Source organism: Mustela nigripes, chromosome 10 (genome assembly GCF_022355385.1).
Source record: "Mustela nigripes isolate SB6536 chromosome 10, MUSNIG.SB6536, whole genome shotgun sequence".
NCBI classification, from domain to species: Eukaryota; Metazoa; Chordata; class Mammalia; order Carnivora; family Mustelidae; genus Mustela; species Mustela nigripes.
In genome coordinates, this window is record NC_081566.1 from 49,492,965 (window position 1) to 49,516,641 (window position 23,677).

The window sequence follows — 23,677 nt, forward strand, 5'->3', positions numbered from 1 at the left end:
GTTGTATATTTAAAACTAACTAAATGGTGATTTAAAAAGCTGTTTATAACATCATACAATTTTAAAGTGAAATGAGACATTATCATCCACAAAGTACACTGAAAAATTCAGTTTCAGAAGAGGAATTGAAGGCAAGGAGAGGCTAAGGTTTAATGCATACTATGTAACTTTTTGATGGGTAGAATAATGACTAAAATATCATCTGTCTCACTTGCCAAATAATACTTCTTTAGCCACTGAAAACACTTTAGAAATCTTGTTGTGGGTTCCTGCTTTTTGTGGGGAGGTAACTCAGTCATCTACTACAGTGAAATGGGTGCAACATGATATTCTTAACAAAACTGATGTTTTAAAGAAATAGTAAAAGCAATAGAAAGAGTTGGGTTTTGTTTGTTTTGTTTTTGCTTTTTTTTTTTTTTTGAGTCCCTCTTCATATTTGCTTTGGAAGAAAAAGTGAGGCGGGGGAAAGGCTATACTATCTCTTCTTGGTGTATGAAAATGTTTTAATAGAGGTAAAATTATATAACATAAAATTTGTCATTTTATCTGTATGATTCAGTGACATTAGTTACATTAACAATGTTGTAAAATTGTCACTCCAATCTTTTTTCCAAACGGTTTTCATCATCACAAATTGTGTAGCTAATATGCAATAATGTATTCACTCGTTCCTTACCCCCTGGTAAATTCTAATTTATTTTTTTAAAGATTTTATTTAACTATGTATGTATTTATTTATTTATTTGACAGAGAGAGAGATCACAAGGAGGCAGAGAGGCAGGCAGAGGGAGGGGGAAGCAGGCTCTCCACTGAGCGGAGAACCTAATGCAGAACTTGATCCCAGGACACTGAGATCATGACCTGAGTTGAAGGCAGAGTCTTAACCCACTGAGCCACCCAGGCACCGCTCTAATCTATTTTTTATCTCATGGAACATGAATATTTTAGATATTCTATATAAGTGGAATCATATAATATTTGTCTTTTTTTTCTGATCTAGCTTATTTCAGTTATATATTTTCAAGGTTTATTCATGCTGTGACATGTATCAGAACTTCATTTTATTTTTATGAGTCAATATTCATTTATGTATATCATAATTAGTATATATATTCATCTATGGATGGATAGTTGGGTTGTTTGCATCTTTTGGCTGTTGTCTCAGCTACCTTTTGTATTTAGATAATTAATAGACAGTGAGATGATTGCTTACTTTAGTGTAGCATTGACTTTTGTTTCTTTGTTGGTTAATCAGACATTTGAGAAGAAAACAATTTCAGATATGATAATTATCAGCATAAAAACAAAGCCAGAATTAGAGCTTTAAATTCTTTAAAAACTTTTCTCTTTGGTATACAGTTTGCTTTTAACTATTTTGTTAGTTTTTTTGTTTAACCAGAATTCATGGTTGACTATTGTATTTTTTTGTTTTAAAAGCTTTCTCTTTTTCTTTGAACATTAATATGATCACTTAGTAATGAATATACATTTTCTATACTGAGTAATGAAAATATTTCTTTAACATAAAAAACCTAGAAAGAAGTATTGATACTAATGCCAAAAATGAAAGCTAGATTAATGACTTCTACTTGTGGGAGAAAGTTCATTCAAATACCATTGAAAGGAGAACATGGAAAAATTAAATTCAGCTTAAACTTTCTGGCCACACTATTTGTTTTAGTGCAAATTATTTTAATTATCTTTTACCATGAAAGTTCTATTTTAAGGGGAATAAAAAAGAAAACAATTCTAAAGCATCAAAAAAAATCGCAACTTGCTATTAATTTGCTACACACAAAACAATAGTATTTGTTTTTCTATTAACATATTAAATGTGTTTGGGGAAAAGGAAAAATAATTGTTGTATTAAAGTATGGAATTTTAACATTTTTCCAGATGAATTCAAGTTCTTTATGAAAAGGCTACCCATGAATTATTTCCTCAACACATCTACCATAATGCATTTGTGGACAATGGATTCTAATTTTCAGCGCCGCTATGAACAACTGGAGAACAGCATGAAGCAACTATTCCTAAAGGCTCAGAAAATTGTACACAAGCTCTTTAGCCTTAGCAAGAGGTGTCATAAACAACCCCTCATCAGCTTGCCAAGACAAAGGTAAGACATTTGTGGCATATAGACAACAAAGGATATTGTTTTGACAGTGAGCTCTCTTTATTTTCTGAATGCAGATATGAAAATATACATAGCATGGTGTTTTCTTTTAAGTCTCAGAATAACAAATTGTATTTTCTAAAGCAATAATCCAATGGAGAACCCGTGTACTGACACTTCTTTGTTTTTCATTTTCTTTTATTATCAGAATCAAGAAATCATTCTGTTTCGTGGGGTAGTTAACTAATAATTGTATTACAGTGAATAGAAAAGCACAAACCCTACAGCTATATTGTAAGCAGAGGGAGTAAGCAGGATCATGCAGTGAAATTTCTCAATATATAATTTTCAAATAAAAGAATTTAAAGTTCATTTTCTTTGAGCTGTGCTCATAGTAACATGAATAAACATGAATCAACCTCATTCTACATGAATCTCTGAAAATTGCTGGAAAAACCTGTAACAATTTATATGAATAATGACAGACTCAAAATATTTGTGTCTGAGCTAATTTTGTGAAGCACAGTTTTTGGATTTTGCAACAATTACTTTGAGAAGTTGTATTTATTTATTTGAAGTCAGATTTTTAGAAAAATACAGCAAATAAAAAGCTAAGGGAAATATAGGAAAATATCACCAAACTTTTATCTATGTTAGTATCTCTGTTACATAATGCTTGTAATAGATTTCTTCTCAAGAAATCTATTATTACAGATTTTTTCACTGAAGAAAAAAAAAAAACAAAACTGAAAGTCTATAGATCTTTTCAAAGTCAAATTTCAAAATAAATCATTGGCATCATTTTTGTAATTCAGAAGTTTTTAGAATACTCAAAATTTATGCAAATACCACATTTTAAGAACATTTTTGTTGTCCCAAAAAGCAACCTAGTATCAATTAGCAATCCTTCCCCACACTAGCACACCCAGCCAGGGGATATTTGCCTCTAGAAATTTGTCTAATCTACTATCTGTCCCAAGAATTTGCCTATTTTTAACATTTCATATAAATAGAGTCATATAGTACATGGTCTTTTGTGACTGGCTTCTGTTACATAGTGTAGTGCTTTCAGGTTTATCTGTATTGTAGAGAGTATCAGCGGTGTGGGTACATCACATTTGTATTCTCCATTAATTTGTTGATAGACGTTTGGGTTGTTTCCGCTTTTGTGCTAGTAAGAATAATGTTGCTGTGAGCATTCGTGTACATTTTTTTTAAGTGGACTTGGTTGTTTATTTTCTTGGGTATATACCTAAGAGTGAAATTGATGTCATAAGATAACTTTATATTTAAGATTTTGAGTTGATGCCAAAATGTTTTCAAAGGTGGTTGCTCCATTTTGTATTTCCACCAGCCAGTGACAGTTCCAAACATTGTGGAGTGATAGTTCCAAACATTCCACATCCTCGCTAATACTTTGTTTTGTTTTTAAACAAAACAAATACAGCTAGAGCAGGAAATAAACATCTGAAGTCCAGGAGAAATTTGAACAACTGGAATGGCAATTATCAGTGCATGTAAAATTGTGAGATTGGAATATAATACGGGGTGCCTAGGCAGCACAGATGGTTAAGCCTCCAACTCTTGGTTTCCGCTTAGGTTGTGATCTCAGGATCATGAGATGGAGCCCTTCCCAGTACATTTATTTTAAAGTGGGATGCTGCCCATGGCAGAGTCTGCTTCCAAATCTCTTTTCCTCCCTCTTGTGCTCTCTCTCCCTCTCTGTCTCTAAAATAAATAAACCTTTAAAAAAAAAAAAAAAGGAAAAATACATAGAATCTGAAGATATGTTTAAGGGGTGAGGGGAGAAATGGAAACTGAAAGTGAACAGATAGTGGGATAAAATATATCATGAGAGCTGCATTAATTCTAGTAAAAATAAATAAAACTTAAACATACAAAGATGTCATGAAAGTACAGGATTTGTAAGAAAAGTATGAAAATATGAAACAATCCAAGTTGGATCTATACAGAATAAATAAGCAGAGTAAAATAAAGATGATAAAAAGGAATAAAAGAAAGATACATTATTTGGTACTAAATGAAAAATAAATGGAACTAAATTTAATAAACTATAGAAATATATATTGGTTCTCTAATACTTTTAACCTAAGTAAGTCAGAGATCACCAGAGGCTTTCCTTAACTTTCTCTTTTTTTAATTAAGCATAATTCCTATGTTGGCTATCACTCATTACACACACACAAAATGCAGACTTCTTGCTAGATAAAAGATTTTGTTGAATTAGAATTTCTTTCCATCACAATTCTTCTTTTACTAGGAATGTGGGATTTATTTCCGTTTTGCTTTTTCTTTTTTTTTCAATTTTAATAGAATGTTATAAAATGACATTAGGGAACAATAACAACAACAAACTAGGTACTACAATCTGTTAGTAGGATACAATGAAAAAAATGTTCGGATATTTGTGAAGTTTGTTTTAAAAATTTTCTGAAAAAAGTAAGTAAATAAGCAATACCTGTAATTCACTTCCATTTGAGATTTTATTTTTGGTCCTTCCTTTAAGGAATTTTTCTCCGCTTTTTTCTTGCCTTCATCACACCCTTAGTCTTGTTTAAAATGTGGAATAATAAGGAAAACCAAACAAAATGAGACCTGCAAAATGAACCTCAACGAGTAAGATGATTTCTTAACACTTTCTCTATAAAGACATGTAGGTTGAAGTTTTTCTTTGTAGTGCATGGTGTAATTCATCCTTGAAATAAAACAGGATACTCACTCAGATCAATCTCACCAAGTTTATACTGAATCACTATTACTTTCATGAATTCATGTGACATTAAAATCCTCATTCTTACTTGAATAAATTGTGAAGCCTGTGGTAATCTGCCTTCTTTAAGGTAGTATACTTTTGCTGCTATTCTAGAACTTTTGAGATAAGGAACAATGACATACTCTCTTCATTAAAGAAAAATAATTAAAGCAATTATTAAAAATATTCATACATAATCCCTACAAAATGATTCAACTCCATTATTTTGTGCTGTTACCAACTCCATTATCTTGTGCTGTTATATATTCTTCACAGAATGGCCAAGGATACTTAGAAATAGTACATTGAATGTATGTTGGTAAAAGTTTAACAACCAACTTTCTAGGGGGGATAAAAATCCTAATTTATAGCATTTGCCAATTCTTGTGATATGCATAATTGGCTCTCCTGAGCCAATATACGCAGGTAGCAGCAAACCACTAGGAATTGATTAAAATGTTTTTATGAAATTATCTCTTCTTCATTAATAGTGGAAGATGAGATAAGATAAAATCCCTTCTCTAACATCACAGGGTAAAATAAGTTTAGGTCTATGTTATTCTTATCTGAGAAATATGTCGTGCACTTCCTATATATGCTCAAGAGTGGGGTTTAACAAATTGGCACGTGGGCTTAACTGGACCTTCACCTCTTTTTGTATCAGTCCCTAAGGAAAGACTGCTCCTTACATTTCAAATTGTTAAAAAAAAAACAAAAGTAGAAAGGCATTTTTTGGTTAATGAGAACTGTATGGAACTAACATTTTGATACCCATATGTAAAGAAACACACTCATTCATTTACATATTGTCTATGGCTACTTTCCAACTATAATGGCAGAACTAGATAGTTGCCACGTAGTTATATGGTCCTGAAACCCTATAGCATTTGTTGTCTGGTTCCTTATAAAACAAACATTTGCTGACATATGTTCAAACATTTACTCTATCTTTAAAAGTGTTATTGAGTGTTTTAAAAGTATTTAATCCATATATCATTGAAATCTTTAATGTTATGAATACATGCTATGCTAAATACAGGATATTGTAACTTAAGTTTTCATTATATGGAGTGCAAACCAGATTGAATCCTGAATAGTGAGTGTTTATCAAATAATATTGAATATTTTACTAGTAATTTCTCTAGTGTATATATGGATGTATATACACACATGTAATATCTATGTATAGATGTATATAATGTAGATGGGATATAAATACATGTATATATACATATGTTTGTTTATTAGCCACCAGTGGCTTTTGTATAATATACATACAAATATATAAATATATACAAAATATATATAAATATATACATTATATATACACATACATATGTATTTTTAACTAATATAACACCCAGAGGAGTAGTCTAAAACCCTATAGATCAAAATGATTTTAATTCAAATGCCATTTCAAATTGATACACGAATATGGAGTTTGGATTATTTCATAAAGTCAGTCAACATTCCATTTTTCCCTCCCTCTACTCCTGATCTCTAATTCTAGTACAATTCAGAATGATACTATGATCATGAACTAAGGGGAAGAACAAAAATCAAAAACAAAAATGAACACTTGAGAAACGAAAATGAGTTTAAAGATTTAACAGTGTCTTTGGGTAAGAGATGATAAAATAAGTCTGGATAGCTGAAATGAACTATAGCTGTTAATGTGTTTGGGAAGGATTGACCTGACCACTGGAACACTCTGAAAATATGAGATTTAGGCAGTTTATAGAAAATCTGAATGTTTGGTTATCTGCTGGAGTTCCTAGACATAGCTCTCAAATCCAAGGATAACAAGTGCTCAATAAATATTTGATAAAAGCTCTGTGATATGTTTTCTAATATTTTAGTTCAACTTCTAGAATCATAGGACAGTGAGTTGTCATTTTATATAAAATGTTTCCTAATCTATATAAATGGATCGCCTGTTAAAATATGCATATCATGTTCTGTTTGTTTTGCCATTAAGCAGGTGAATTCCTTCCCTCATTCTTTCAAAGGGACATGAAACAGTGTGTTAGTTAACTGTTCTAACCAAATACCCAGAGGGTAGTGGCTTATAAATAGTTGACAGTTCTGGAGGCCAGAAGTCCCAGTCAAGGGGCCAACATGGTAGGGTTCTGGTAAAGGCTTTCCCTCTTCAGCACTGTAAACTGCTAATTTCTAGGTATGTCTTCATATCACGGAGCAATGAGATATCTCTTTGGAGTTTTATTTATAAAAATACTAATCCCATGGGGTGCCTTCGGTGGCTCAATTGGTTAAGTGCCTGTCTTCAGCTCAGGTCATGATCCCAGGGTCCTAGGATCAAGCCCCAGATGTGGCTCCCTGCTCAGTGGGAGGCATGCTTCTCCCTCCTTCCTGCTGATGTTTTCTGTGGCTATCTTTGTCATTCTCTCTCTCCCAAAAGATAAATAAATAAAATCTTAAAAACAAACAAACAAACAAACAAACAAAACAACTAATCCCATTCACAATGGCTCTATCCTGATGACTGAAACACCTCCCAAAGTCTCCAACTCATAATACCATCATCTGGGGGGTTAAGATTCCAACATGTGAATTTTGAGAGAACACAAACATTCAGACCATAGCTAAAAGGGCCCGTCTCTACCTATCAGTAAGATCTTGGGTTATGGGTGTGAGAGGGGTAACTAACCATTTCTTTTGCAGAATCCTGTCTGTGGTGGATAACAGTGAAGCTGGCATGTAGACACAATCTGGGACAGAGAATTCAAGTATCATTCAAACCCTTATTTCCACTTGACCCCTAAATCCAGTACATTTCTGCCTCTGAGACTTTGTTATACAACTTTTTTTATTTCTAAATGAAATATGACTCTTTCTGTCCCATATGTGTCACCAAGTATTTACAACCCTGTAACGCATGCAAGGAAAATAGAAATTTTAATATTTTCAAAGTGAAAATGAGAATAGTATTTATATCTGACATGCAGGAATAATGTGCAAAAATCCTTTAAATCATATTTGTTTTCCTCTTCAGTGTCTTTTCATCTCGTTGCAACCTATTTTCTTATTTCCCTTTCTCCTTTCCTGAATATCCAGGCATTTTTTCTTTCTTTTAACCCTCTCTCTTTATTGACTTTCATTTATTCAATATAACCCCTCTTTACTGAAACCTTTCTGTATTTTTGTTATGCAGAGTGATTTGGTGTTCTTAGAAAATCAATTGACAACTTCTTGCTAAGCTATAGTACCTCCCCACATTAGGCCAGCTTTCTTTTTTTTTTTTTTTTTAAAGATTTTTATTTATTCATTTGACAGGGATCACAAGTAGGCATAGAGGCAGCCAGAGAGAGAGAGACAGAGAGAGAGGAGGAAGCGGACTCCCTGCTGAGCAGAGAGCCCGATGCGGGACTCGATCCCAGGACCCTGAGATCATGACCTGAGCCGAAGGCAGCGGCTTAACCCACTGAGCCACCCAGGTGCCCAGGCCAGCTTTCTTTTTTAATGCATTAGAGGATTGCCTGTAACAGATTTTTTTCTCTTTTTTTTCATACTTTCAATAATATGTGATATCTGATTTATCCTTGCAATTATATTCTGTTATACCATAAACTAACTCAAATTGGTTCCCTTCACTTATAATAATAGGGGAAATTTTGAATAGATATAAAATCTAATAAAAACCTGGATCCATTTTGAATATGTCCTGAAATAAAAATGAAGTATAAAACTGTGATTTGTCCGTGGTAACAAATATCTTCTAGCTGCCTTAAAGTTTATTTGAGATAGAGAAGTACTTCAAACTGCAATGCTATAAATATGTTTGGTTTTCTCTTTATTTTTACAGTTAGTTTTGCCAAAGTCCATGTGTTATTACAGCATGTAGATGATTTTGCAATGCACCATTATTACACAATGTTGTTGTTACACAATGTGTAACATTCTTACACAATGTTAGAAAGACATTTTGAGAGAATATTGGCCCAGGAAGGAGGACAATGAAGAAGTGTAAGTTGTTGCCAAGTTTTAATGGTGTGTTACAAAACTAATAAACTAATAATTACAGAACATTAAAAGCAACAATATAAGGTAATATAGCTATTAAACATTGAGGAAAAATCAAATTTTACTTGGCACAGGAACCAAATGGAAATATGTGAAGATAAACTGCAATTTATGAACAGTAGAATTATAGAAGTGAAAATAATTTAAAGTCATTACAGGACATTTCTATAAGTAATTTCATTCATTCGAGAAAAGCAGACAGGGATTACAATCCTTATCTTGTATTAAAATATATAATCTGGAGAAAACAAAAGATTTTGTTGTTTCTCTAATAATGAAGAGAGACAAAATTCAGTGAGACAAAATAATTCATGTATGATGTTACAGGTATTCCTAAATAGCATAGATTAAACGTGCTTAGAAAAGACATTTACACATAAGTAACATTTGCTAGCTTGGACAAGAATAATTATAAGATTATAAGTATTATACCTTGACTAAGAAGAGGAAAGGCTGGGTGGAAGTGTATTTCATCTAGGTCATTTTAATGACCTTTATTTCAATCTTGAAGAGTCACACGATACAATGACTTAAGAAAAATCCTCTTTCTTATTTGGGAAATACGGAGTTGAGAGCTCAGTACTCCTCCTACTTACTTTCCACAATGTTTGTGGCTATTTGAGCTCAAATTCCAACCATGCACTACTCTACCCTCATCTCCCATTCCCCAGCTAGTACCTTGAATCATAGTTTCCTTTTAATTGTGCTATGTGCACAACAGCTTGAACACTTACTCCTAAAAGCCTATATTTGCTAAAAATTAAGACTAATTACTTTATACTAGATGAACAAAGTTCTGTTTTTAAAATGTTGTTTAATAAAATAATTATTCTCTCTATATTATTTTAAATGGCATTTATCTTAAAATCTATTTCATAGTCATTTACTTTTTTCTGGTTCTGATTTTTTTCTGATTTTCTTATCATATTCAAAAATCAATTTGAACTAAGTTTTTATAAATGTATAGTTTCAAGTGTCTTGGTGACTTCAACTATGTAATGAAAACCATGATTTTAAACTAGGCATTGTTAATGGTCACACAGAATTTAAAGAATTATTTGGTATCAAAGAATCAATGAATTCTGTAATATTTAAGGAATGGATCTGTAATGTAAGTCCTTAAGTTGGCCAATTGCTTGTAGTTTATTTTAGACTACAAAATTTTGACAGTCAAACATACCGTTAAAAAATTAGATAATAGCAAATTTAGTTACACAGTGCTTCCTGAGATCACAATCCATTGCTAGTATGTCAAGAGAAACATCCCAGGTCCTTGCACTGGTCTTTGGAGAAAGAAGACAAAAATGATGTAAGAACACTTATCCAACTTCATTATTTCAATTACATTGTTCACAGTATACCAATATACTGGTTCAGACAACACCCTTCCCAAGTTAACAATGCTTAAAATAGGAGGAGAATCAGAATTAAAAGTCTTTATAATTTTCTTAGGGCAATTTTCATTTTTACTTACATGTTTTATCCTATCACCATTCCCCCTTTATCCTCAAAAGAAGAAAAGAAAATTGAGTGACAAAGTGTTCCTACTTCCTGGTATCAGATGTGATATCCAGGTGACATGTACATAAAACATTCTGCTGCTTTATATGCCTTCAGTGTAGCTTTTCTGTCATCTTAATAGCAAATCCTGTAGCTCAAACTTCTATGACTTTGACCAGCAGATGTCAAACTAGTTGGTCTCAGGACCCCCTTATATTCTTAAAAATTATGGAGAAATTCAAAGAGACTTTGTGTATGATAGAGAGAAATCCAGGTATAGATATGTATATATACATATATGTATATATATATATGCACATATGTACACATACATATATATGCATATACATATACAAGCACATATTTACTATAGTAAAAATTGAAATAGAAATTTAAAAAATGTATTTGTTAATACGATTACAAAGAACTAAGTATGATCATTGCATGTTAATATATATAACATTTAAATCTGAGTGATCTCTGCAGAATTGTTTAATATTTGACTTAAGAGAGGATAGCAAAATTTTCATGGCTGTGTCTCTATGCAATTGGTTGCAAATTGTAATTTGCAATCTCACACAGATTTATTGGAGAAGTGAATATTGTAATAGCTTTTTCAGATAATTGTGGATATTACTATTTATACTCACCAAAAACTCAACAAGTGAAGATTTTTATAAAGTTATATGTAATTTGGAATCTAAAACAATGTGATTAACATTTTGACATCTCTTACATCAAATTATTTTGTCTATCTTGAACTTTAAAATGGATCTTTAACCATGCATATGAAATCATGTGTCAGTCATTTGGAAAATATTGATGCACTCCATTTTGAAGATCTTCCAAATGTTGACAACATATCATTAGAAAATAACACAAAACTTCATTCTTTAATATCCTCATTGTGTTCATGAGAAAAGTATTTATGGGAAGCCGTCACTCTCACTGTTGCAGTTACAAGTTTTCCAAATATCTAATTTCCACTTGAAAACTATACTTTTAACACTGATATTAAATATGTCAGTGGTTTGTCTAGAAGTGATAGGTTTGTTTCTTTCAGTTTTGACAACGGATTTGCCAAGTATCCGAGTCTGGTTAAACCAGTTTGTCAATTATTCTTGCAAGTAAAAATGGTTTGTCATGAAAAAAATGCTTACCTCAGCTTGCAACTGAAACAATTGCACAGGTGTTTTGCCTCAAGGCAACCATTATAGTTCAGTGTGTAACACAAGTGCTTTATTCTGATTCCCATTTTGTTCTGACATATGGATTTGTACTGAAAATTGAGACACAATAAACTTTTTTATACTGCTTCACCAGGAACATTTTTAACTGAAACTTTCTTTCTTTCTGTTCTTCAAGTATGTGGCGGAATATGCTATAAGCCTACTAGCACAGCCATTTTGGTTCCATGGCTTTTCTTCATGCTAAGTCTCCAGCAACAGTTTTGCTTTTCACATCAATGCAAATGTCAACACAATGTAAAAGAAAAATAATGTCTTGGGATTTCTATGAACTAGTTTTCACCTTGTGTACCCTCTGATAAGATCTTGTCTCCACTTCCTTACTTCCCACATACCCACACTGAGATCTAGGTGAACCAACCCTATAATGCTGCCCTAGATCAATTTCAACTCCTCTGAAGGACCTAACAGACCCCACACAAATTGGGGGGCTATAATAGCGATTATCTGTCTTCTTCCTCTCCTTTCTCTTTGCCTTCTTCCTTTCTTCACTAACACAGCCCCTGGTTTTAGCAGAACTCATGCTACACCATGTCCCTGGGTTTTCTTGAACCAAGGGTGGATAATTCTTGTCAAACAGAAGTGGAAGGAATACATGAAACTTCTAAACTGTATTCTTAAAGGAAGAGGAATGGATGCCATCTACTTATTTTCTTCCCCCTGGATAAAATGAAAATGTGATGGGTTGGAGTTAAAAGTGATGACATGAAGAAACTTGTTAAGGATAGTAAGACCTGGGGGTGCTTGGTGGCTCAGTAGGTTAAGTCTCTGACTTTGGCTCAGGTCACGATCTCAGGGTCCTGGGACCAAGCCCTGCATCAGGCTCCCTGGCTTTCCACCACACCCCCCCTGCCTATTTGTGAAGAAAAGAAAAGAAAGATAGTAAAACCCAATCTTTTTGAAGCTACCAAATCAGTCCTGAACTGTTGATGTTTGTACTGTTATTGAGAGAGGAATGAAACTGCATTTTTTCTGAGCCAGTATTATCTGGCTTATGTTACTGTAGCCAAACTTGCATCCTAATAACAAAAGGACTTTACTGAATGGCTTCCAAGTCCTTTAATATTATGGAATCTGTGATTTAATTAAAAATGACATTTATATGATTAATACAAGGGGTTTTTGCTGAGAACAATTTTATATGGAACTGTAGGAAAAAGGCAGGATATTAATTTTCCATACATTTCTATGTTACAAAAGAATGTTTTGTATAATTTTTTTTTGCTTTAGCCACTCCATGATGAGCCCCGGGCACATGCTAAGGAATAATTAGCAGCATATTTAAAGAGTTTAATATTTAGATATCTTCAATGTATGATTGAGAAATGTAAAATATATAGATAATAATTATAAACTACTCAACACATGGGAGTGATTAAATAATTATTGCTTAACTTTCCAAATCTGAAGACACTATTTCTTTGGTGTAGGTGTTTCTAATATATTAATAAGTTTTCTTCAAAATGTATTTTTATATGTTTCATAGTCAAAATAAAATTAGTCATAAAGATGATAATAATATAAACACTATAAGAAACACATTCATTTTTACTTGTACAGAATAACACATTAGTATCCTGGATTCTGATTCAGGGAATCCAGGGATAGAAGTTTTCAGAGTAAAGAAAAAAGAAAAAAGAGAGAGAGAGTGAGAGAGAGTGGGTGCGCCCCACCTTCCCACCTTCTTCTTGGTATGGGGCCCCTTCTACACAAATTTCAAAATTGGCAAATTTGTCTTTTCTTTCATGCTGCTTTTTTTGTTAATTGTTTCACGTTTTTATTTAAAATCCAGTTCGTTAACATACAGTGTAATACTAATTTCAGGTGCAGAATCTAGGGATTCATCACTCAGCATCTGACACCCAAGGCTCATCACAAGTAGTCCCTCCTTGATTCCCATCACCTATTTAGCCCATCCCCCCACCCATCCCCCTGAACAACCTTCAGTTTGTTCTCTCCAGTTGAGTCTCTTGTGTTTTTCCTCCCTCTCTTTTTTTTCCCCTTCCCTTATGCTCCTCTGCTTTGTTTCTTGAATTCCACATATGAGTGAAATCATACAGTATTTGTCTTTCTCTAACTGACTTACTTTGCTTAGCATAATACACTCTACCTCCATCGTCATCATTGCAAGTCAGGTCACGTCCTCTTATCTAATTCTTGGTGTAGCTTATACTTCATCTCTCATGGCTCTAACATGCCCCTATCTTTTCACTAATATTCTTACTTTGACCTTCAACTAATGCTCTTTCAATTTATTAGATGTGGATAAATGTTAGTTGAAAATAACTATTTTAAAACTAAGTCATATTTAGACATAAAAATTATTTGTTCTTTTTAAATCAGTTACTTTCTAGCCATCTCAGTATCCCCACTTGGACCATTTTAGATAGAGTTTAAAAAAATACATTAAAATGAAAATCTGTCAGATTATAGTGCTGTGCTTGTTCTTTGTTTTGTTTTTTTTTTTCTTTCTCTCACGTATAAAAGATTATGTGGAACAATCAAAGATCTTGTCACCTCAAGGGGCTCCTGGGTGGCTCAGTGGGTTAAAGCCTCTGGCTTCGGCTCAGGTCATGATCTCAGGGTCCTGGGATGGAGCCCCACATCGGGCTCTCTGCTCAGTGGGGAGCCTGCTTCTCTTCCTCTCTCTCTCCCTCTGTCTGCCTCTCTGCCTCCTTGTGATCTCTGTCTGCCAAATAAATAAATAAAATCTTAAAAAAAAAAAAAAAAGATCTTGTCACCTTGATATTTTGTTGAGTGTATGCTGTCTGCAACCCACAACTTTTGGAATGAGATCCACATTCAAGGCTTTAGATAGCTGCTTTTGAAAATACTAACAAAATCAAGGGTCTTTGCTCCTCTTGGAAATTCTGTGAACTTAAATGTGTATGTGCGTTAGTATGTGTGGGAGAATAGTGCAAACAGGTCAGCAGCTCATTACATTAAGTAAAAATCTTACACTCTTGTCTTTCTTTGACTTTAAGTTAGTTTATTCTCTCATCTGAGGAAAAGGAAGTCAAGAAACAAAGAAAATAGTCTTGAGTGAGATTTATTCCTCTTTCTTTTCCATGTTGTTCACCTTGCAAATGTCATTTCGGTGACTCCTACTCTATTTCCTTGACATTACAACACTTTCCTAAGAAAGATTAAGAATGTCATTCCCAACGCGGTTTTCCCCTGTGGTAACTCAATGGAGTTGCTGGCTCAAATAATCAGATTTTTGAACAGTAACAATGTAGACAGCTATATTGAGAGAGGACTTTTAACACTTAACACTAACTTGTTGGAAAAAAAAAAAGAGTTCTATCAGGAAAATCTTGGAAATAAAGTCATAAGATCTGTAATATCAAGATTAAGAAGCCCCTTTGCCAGCACTATTTGGAGTAGTACCACTTTGTTTAAACAATCAGAATCAGCTCCTTATTTGACAACAACCACAGGTTTATGCCACAGAGAGTGGCTGAAGGGCTTTGCTATCAGTCCTCATTTTCTCTTCACTAAGGAGTTGATAATAATCCTTCAGGAATATTTAGTTATTCACTAAATAACTTGCATCTTGCGAGACATTAATCTTTGTTTTCTAAAATAAATAGAAAAGCACATATTTTTTTAAAAGAAGTCATGGATGAACAAATTTGGAAACTGTAGTTACTATAAATTCTACTTGGATTTCTACATAGTCTATATGCATGTTGAATACTCTAAAATGTCCTAAAGTTAAAATAGATTTTTTTTTTTTTACAGATTTTATTTATTTATTTGAGAGAGAGAGCATGGGGTGGAGCAGAGGGAGATGGAGAAGGACAAGCTGACTCCATGTTGAATGTGGAGCACATCCTGGGGCTTGATCTCAGAGGATCTGAGATCCTGATCTGAGCCAAAACCAAGAGGTGGACGCTCAACCAACTGAGTCACTCAGGCACTCCAAAATAGATTTGCTTAAATAAGGATTTTATTCAGAACAAAATTGTTTACTTCCTAAAATACCTGTTATAACATTAAATCTCAAAGTATACAGTTGGAAAGCACTGTACCATCATTTTTACACCAATTCTTAAAGTTTTCAGAGTTGCCATCAGTTGTAGTATAATCACCTCAATCACCACAAAATAATAACAACAACAACAACAACAATTACCTTAAGCTTAAAATGTTTTTAGATCTTTGTTTTCTCAACTTCTCAGACATTTTCTAGGCACTAGTTGCAAATTTCTGACAAATGATCATTTTAAATACTTTCTCAGATAGACATACATGTTATACTATGCCATTTCTACACAGGTATAACTTGAAATGGTCCTACAAGTTAAATGTTAATTCATTTACTAAAACACTCCTCATGCTTCTTTTTCCAAAGAAAAAGAGCTCTGAGATTTTCATCCCAATATTTTGCATGAGGTGGAGAGTGCCATTAAATGCAATAATTCCTGTGGTGATGAATTGTTACATTTCAGAAAGAAAAATGCTATGGAGTACAAGGAATAAACTGCTTATTTGTTGATATCATATTAACCATCAGTGGTTTATACATGGACCACAAACTGAGAATCAATCCAGATCCCAGGACACTAATGTTTTTTACAAATCTTATAATGTTACTGACAATCAAATTCTTCAAACGGATGCATTTTCAATTCTTAAGTATATTTAAATCAGAGGTGAGAATCAGTCTCATTTCTACTTGAGCACTTTGAAGCAATTTTACTTATATTGTGTAAGAAATGGATACATGTTTACTTACCAAAATAAATAGGAAGCTGAACATCATACACCACCGGAATGGTGTGGTGGTTTTATTATATCAAAGTAGAAGAATTACTGTTATCCATGAGTCTTTCTCCCTGAACATTCCCCCTTTACAATGTTGAAGCCAGAGGTAAACGTTGTGATATAGGGATGATAGCTCTGACTTAGAGTGGAATACAGTTTCAAATCTCTTTATAAAGAATATTATAGTATACACATAAAAGAGAAATAAATCAAAGTATTTTTTTTTCATCTTACATGAAAGTCTTATGTCAGTTTTCATTCGGATGATATTGGAGGCTTTATTGGGTATAGATGTAATTGATTATGTTAAAACTGTCACTAGTAAATATGTAGATAAGGTTGTATTTGTCCTATGCTCTTTTCCATTTTAAATGATAAAACTAATAGAAAATAATTTGATGTTTATTACATTAAACTAAATACTAAACTAAAACATTTAAAGAGTAAAGATCAAGTATATCTTACAAATGCTGCCTTTGTCCAATCAAATTTGCTCAATTTGGTGGGGAAAAATCTCATTTGGATTGTTTGAATAACAAATTTAATCCAATGCTTAATTTGGTAGCACCATGTAGAGGCAGTGTTCAATCTTTAATCCTCATTTATGTTTTATAATCTTCATGGTAAGTACAAAAAAATACAAAATATCCTTCTTCATATCCTTTCATTATTACATGTGTTCATGTGTTCCTTGCATACATATGTTTGTACACGTGTAAATGTATACACACACATGTACACAGACACACAGGTATGCACATATATACCAAGATATTAAAATAGTAAATGGGGGCACCTGGGTGGCTCAGTGGGTTAAGCCTCTGCCTTCGGCTCAGGTCATGATCTCAGGGTCCTGGGATCAAGCCCCACATCGGGCTCTCTGCTTGGCGGGGGGCCTGCTTCCCCCTCTCTCTCTCTGCCTGCCTCTCTGTCTACTTGTGATCTCTGTCAAATAAATAAGTAAAATCTTTAAAAAAATAGTAAATGACTAAAACTAGAGTGCTTTTCCTTGAACATTAAAGTAAGATACTATGTTCTAAAAGCAAACGGTATTATGACTCAATCAGCAAAACTAAGTATACCAAAATATAAACCCCTTAAAGCTGTGACACTGGAAAAAAAAAAAAAAAAAGAGGAAGAAAGAAAGAAAGAAAAGAAAAGAAAAAACAAACAAGGAAAAACTTTGAAGCACTTTATTTGAGACAGCCACTACAAGTTATAAAGTAAGTGAATACATTTCAAAAATCAATGCCAATTGCAATCAAAATCCCCTATCTCACAACCCAGATGCACTTCACACACCAACAAATAGAACAGCACAAAAGAACATCGATGTGACAAAAGAATAGAGGAGAAAAGGAAGGTCATTTTGTTGTGGTTGTTCTTTGTTCTATTAAACCCAGCAGGAAGACTTCAGGTAGGTTTCTCAAAGCAAACAAAAAAAAGATCAAGTCTGAGGTAGTACCTTTTATTGAGCTAAAGTAAAATTACTTCATACCAGAAGGAAGGTTAGCTAGAAACAAATCTAAACAAAATGTAGTAAAAATGTAATGAAAACCTGCCAAATTAAGGGATGTGAATACTCATATTCTCCCTAACATTACCTTAAACACACACACACACACACACACACACAAACTATATATTAAAAACAAAAGGACATTACATGATTTTGATCTTAATGCATGATTTTCGTTTCATAATATCATCTAATTGAAAATGAACAAAATCACAACCAGAAATTATGGAACCTTTCAATTCATATGCAGGAATGTGGAGAAATTTTCAAGAGATGTATTGCAGGGAAGAAATAGGAAAGAGGGCAAAGCTGTTCAATTTGCAAATTATCATGTCCAAGTGGAGCAGCAACCTAACTAATAGACAAGGGAGACACTCAGAGGAAGCCACCAACAATCTTTAATACAGAGCCATGGACACATTACTATAAAGGGTGATAGTTCTGACGTTGACTTGCTAATGAGAGCAATCATAAATAGCTAGTTATTAGCTAACAAGTATGAAGCACAAACTATTGTCAAGCTCTTCTAAGTGCATTACCCCTTGTTGCTCATTTAATACATGTTACAAGGTAGTTAGTGTTATTACCCTAAAATTAAAATCAAGGAAACTAAAGCTGAGATAATCCAAATTTGCTAAAGATTACTCAACTAGTGGTAGCAGGGCTAGGATCCAAACACAGGCAATCTAGCTATAGAGCTTGGGTTCTTTGTCACTAAGCCACAGTGCGTCCCAGGTTTACAGTGTTTATTAAAAACGGCCCCTGTCTCCGGTTAACTCCTCTGTGCTAAAGAATTTCAGAGGTTACTGAATTCATGCAAAAGCTTGAAGTCATGAAATGGAATAATCAGAGAACAAGAAAGTTTTAAGAAAATTTAAAAAATTATCTTTACACTTAAAACTAAAATAAGAACAGGGCACCTGGGTGGCTCAGTGGGTTAAAGCCTCTGCCTTCGGCTCAGGTCATGGTCTCAGAATCCTGGGATCAAGTACCGTATCAGGCTCTGTGCTGGGCAGGGAGCTTACTTCCTCCTCTCTCTCTCTGCCTGCCTCTCTGCCTACTTATGATCTCTGTCTGTCAAATAAATTAAAAACAAACAAACAAACAAAAAACAAAACAAAAAAACTAAAATAAGAACAGTGGACTATTAGAGAAAAAAATTGGTTTCTTTTTCTTTTTTAAGATTTATTTATTTATTTATTTGTATTTATTTTTTTTTTTTTACTTATTTGAGAGAGAGAGAAAGACAGAGAGAGAGGGAGGGAGCATGAGCAGGGGAGGAGCACAGGAAAAGGAAGAGGCTTCCCCCCTGAGAAGGGACCAGGACGTGGAGCCCAATCCCAGGACCCCGGGATTGTGACATGACAGAAGGCAGACGTTCAAGCAGCTGAACCACCCAGGCTCCTCCCAGAATTGGTTTCTTGGAATAAAATCTTGAGAAACTAATCCAGTACTAGCCATAAAGAATGGAAAGATGTAATTTATAAAAAGAGAGAAAGAAAGCAAGAAAGGAAGAAAGAAAGAGGCATGAAGGGCCTGGAGAATGCAAAGGAAAGGGTTCCGAGAAGGAGAAAACTAATATCTGATTGAGAAGAATCAGTGAGAATGAGAGATGCAGAGAGAGCTTCTCTTATAAAACTGGAATCCATATCAATGAAGAGAGACAGAGTGTCCCAAACAAAATTTATGACAAAAGACTGTGTTGTGAAGTGGTTTCTGAGTTAATGTAGATCATTTTTAGCTACCCCATTTCAGTTTTTTCTCGTTTACCATGGAGTTGGAAGATTTGGCCCATTCTTAAAGCCAGTATACTGTGTGCCGGGCACAAGAGAGAATACGAAAGTGTGCGTTCTAACTCCTTCATCGCATGCCTGACCGTGAGGTTGACCAGTACAGCACGGATCTGTCAGCAATCCTGGCTGCTGCTTCTCGGGATGGGAGTGACTGAAGCAAACAGGACTAGTGGCTCATCCTGGATCACAGGCTGGCTGCTTGCGCGCCTATCTTTCTTCCCCTGGGGACAACCGGAGGAACAGAGCCGCTGGTCAGGGTAGCAAGGAGCATGAGTGTAAAGGCACAGACAGCAGTGCAGTCGGTATCCAGGACAAGGAATCCGACTCCTAGCTTGTCTATAACCAAGTGAACAAGCAAAAGATTTTTTTTTTTTTTTTTTTAATATATAGCACTAAATGCTGGAGTATGGGAGATCCGTCAGTGGTATTATGTGAGGAGAAACAGTGACAATAATTTTATGCTCAGCCACATGACTTCCTGGGTAAGACTGTTGCCGGATGGCGGGGCTCTTGTCTCAAGGAGTTGAAAAATGAATCTCGCAGACAGTAAAGGGTGAATTGAAGTGAAAGTTTATTAAGGGAAGGTGAGAGCAAAAAGGAAAGAAAAAAAAAAAAAAGTGATCCAGAGTGAGAGGGTTCCTGAATGGGCTGCCACTGAGGGCTTTTCGTGGCGGTCTTTTGTTGAGAACTGTATGGGAAGCTTGTGGGCTTGAGATGTTGTGCTCTCTTGGTTTGTTCCCTTCTTATCACTTCTGCTCTGTCTCAGCAACCCCATCTGCGGATACGGTTCAGAGCCTAGTCAGAGTCAGGAGCCTGCTAGCTCCCCTGCCTAGACCTTGACCCCTTCCCTGTTCATGGGACAGGACCTGTGGGCAGAAAGAGCTGTGCTGGGATTGTGGGCAGTAACTGACTGGGTACTTTTTAATTAGTGGGGGTTAGGGATAGTATAAGTCTCCAAGAAATCTAGATCTTGAGGGGCCAGCTGCTGCCAAGATAAAGTTATTTTTAAACATCAAGTTACAAGGCAGCCACTAGTTCCTTAAGGATGATCCTGGTCTGTGTGTCTCAGGGATCTATCAGTAGGCTGCATACTGTAAGGAGATATTCATTTAAGTTCATTTCTTTTGGCCAGTTTCCCACATGAAGACGTTAGACAAAGAACATTCTCACCTATGCAGTGTCTCGGACATGATCATCTCCAGATATTCTGACTGAAAATAGTATTTATCAAATCAAGAGATTAACAAAAAAATCAATTCAAGCAGATATATAAACTTTTTCCTGAAATGCTAGTATTATATGCTAGATTTAAGATGAAGAAAACAAGGTCTAATGTTGCTTTTATTATTTATCTTACTTAGGGACCTCTGCTAGTGAAATAAAACTGGAATATGGAATTAGCAAATACAGACATAATTAATATTAAAAGAAGATATGATTATTAGTTGTAGATGACATGCTTATTATTATCTGGTAAGTCCCCAGAGATTCAACTGGAGTAGAAAACCTAACCAAATGTAAACAATGTACTTAAAAGACTGAGTGAAGTTGTTAGTTAAAAAGTTAATAAACGAGCAGTAATCTACAAATAAATGAACAAAAACCAGTAAGAAAATACAATAGAAAAGTTTTACCTTCACAAAATGACATACTGGACATTCATAAAAATATTAAAATACAAATAATACTAAGGAAATAAACTAAAACAAACCCTTAGGATATTAAGGAAAATTTTTAATAAATGGAGAACATATTTCTGAATGCAAAAGTCCTATAAGGATATTATTTTCCTCAAATTAATATTATGTAATTTAATGCAACATCAAAATCTATCTGAACAAAGTAGTAAGAAAAAGTAGTAAATAATATTTTAAAGGGAGATAGTGAGAATAGAACAACATCCACAGATGTTAAAATTCATTCTAAAAAAAAAAGACCATGTTTTAGAAGTGTTCTGCCTACACTGCTAAACAGCCATGGAAATTACTTTCTCTTTCTTTCAGTTTCCTCACTATTATGTGGGGGTAATAAGAGCACCTGTCTTATAGAAGTATGGGAATTAAACTGGTTTATATATATAAAGTCCCAGTGTTTATTAAACATTCAAAAATATCTCTTTGATAATGGTACTGATGATAATGTTGATGATCTTATAGTAACTGAGCAGTGTCAAAAATGCTACAAAGTCTAGAAATAGATTCAAGTATATATAACAATCTGGTCGATCATTATAGCTATCAAGGGAACCTGCCAAGACAGAACATAAAAGCATAACCTATTATAAGCCTAAATTAATCTCTTGATCTTAAAAATTTTTTGAAGAGAATAATGAAGTCATTTTTTTCATAATCTAATAGGATTAAATATTTTAGGTGAAATTTTTATATTGCAAAATGACATTCTTAAATGACTGGAAATTAAGAAATCTACCCATGATAATCCTTGGAGCAAAAAATATCCACGGAAGAATTTCAGACTCTAGAGAAAACAGTAAAAGAAAGAAGACTTCATAACAATACCTATCAGAACATAAGGAATTCTGAACTAAAATTAAAAGTTATAGTTTTAAATGACTTAAATATTAAAGAAGAAAAAATAAACATTAATGTTACTTAGACCTGTAATTATTTATTTTTTCATTCAAAAAGTAAATATTTAATGCCATTTATAGGCATGGGAGGTATATCAGCTTCAAAAATTCAAAAAAACACATTTTTGTATGTTTGTATATAATATATATAAAACTATGTATAACATAAAGACACTATATATAAAAATTATATATATATATAAAATTTTAAGAGATGTATCAATTATATATAAAATTACAGGAGATATATCTCCTGTAATTTTGGAATTCATGTTTTAGTGAAGTGAGAAAAAAATAGGGAGATTATATTGTTTTAGAAGGTGATGAGTGCTCCAGAGAAAAATTAACCAGAAAGGAAGACAGAAAGTTTGAAGGATGGTGTGTGTGTGTGTGTGTGTGTGTGTGTGTGTGTTTTCTTAATATCTCCAAGAGTTCGTTGTTTGTATATAAGTATATAAAGATTACATTTTGATTTTGTATTCTGTAATTATACTGAATATATTTATTAGTTCTAGCAGTTTTTTTTTGTGAAATCTCTTGATTTTTCCAGATATAATATCATGTCATTTGAAAACAGAGACAAAATTCTTTCTTTCCAGTTTGGATTTTTTTTTAATTTCTTTTTATTCTCTGATTTCCCTGGTTACCATTTTTTTCAGGCACTGGGAAGCATCTCATCATCTTTTTTTTTTTTTTAATTTTTTTAATTAATTTTTTTATTTTTTTATAAACATGTATTTTTATCTCCAGGGGTACAGGTCTGTGAATTGCCAGGTTTACACACTTCACAGCACTCACCAAAGCATCTCATCATCTTAATCTGGTTCTGTCTGTCCTCTCTTGTGTCTTATTTTCTGGCTTAATCGCATTACACTGAATGGACATATGGCTTGGAAGGACAGCAATCTCAGTGTGCTTGAGGTAGTCTGCTATGGGACTGAGAGTTTTGCTGTGTTCCAAGACCCAAAACTCTTTATAAATATAACTAGACTAAACAATATGCTTCTAATCACTTGTGTCCTCTGTTCCATGCTCATGCATAATTCCAGGAAATCATCGCAAATTTGAAAATGTTTTCAATTTTTTGTTGAAAACTTCTGGCAAATTGCTTTTATTTAAACAAGGAAATGGGTATTTAACCCCTCTTCCTCTATATTTTTTTGTTCAGAAAACAGATCTCTCAAACCAAAATTCTAGTCTCAAAAAGAAAAATAAAATTATGTCCAGCCTCTGAGGAAATCTTTTATTTTAACAGTTTTCTGAGCATATTTCCAGTCTTTCCTTTTTCTCAGGTCCCAAGTTCATTTTTTTGTCCTCTTTTTTTTTTT

At 33.7% G+C, this 23,677-nt stretch overlaps 1 protein-coding gene across 4 annotated transcripts in view; it reads left to right on the forward strand.

Moving 5' to 3' along the window:
- BRINP3 (BMP/retinoic acid inducible neural specific 3) overlaps nt 1-23,677 on the forward strand; it is a 399,028-nt gene that overhangs the window by 326,646 nt on the left and 48,705 nt on the right. For all 4 annotated transcript variants that reach the window (XM_059413324.1, XM_059413327.1, XM_059413325.1 and 1 more), the window contains one exon: nt 1,897-2,119. In XM_059413324.1, the coding sequence (XP_059269307.1) occupies nt 1,897-2,119 (223 nt within the window). The remainder of the gene's footprint in view (nt 1-1,896; nt 2,120-23,677) is intronic.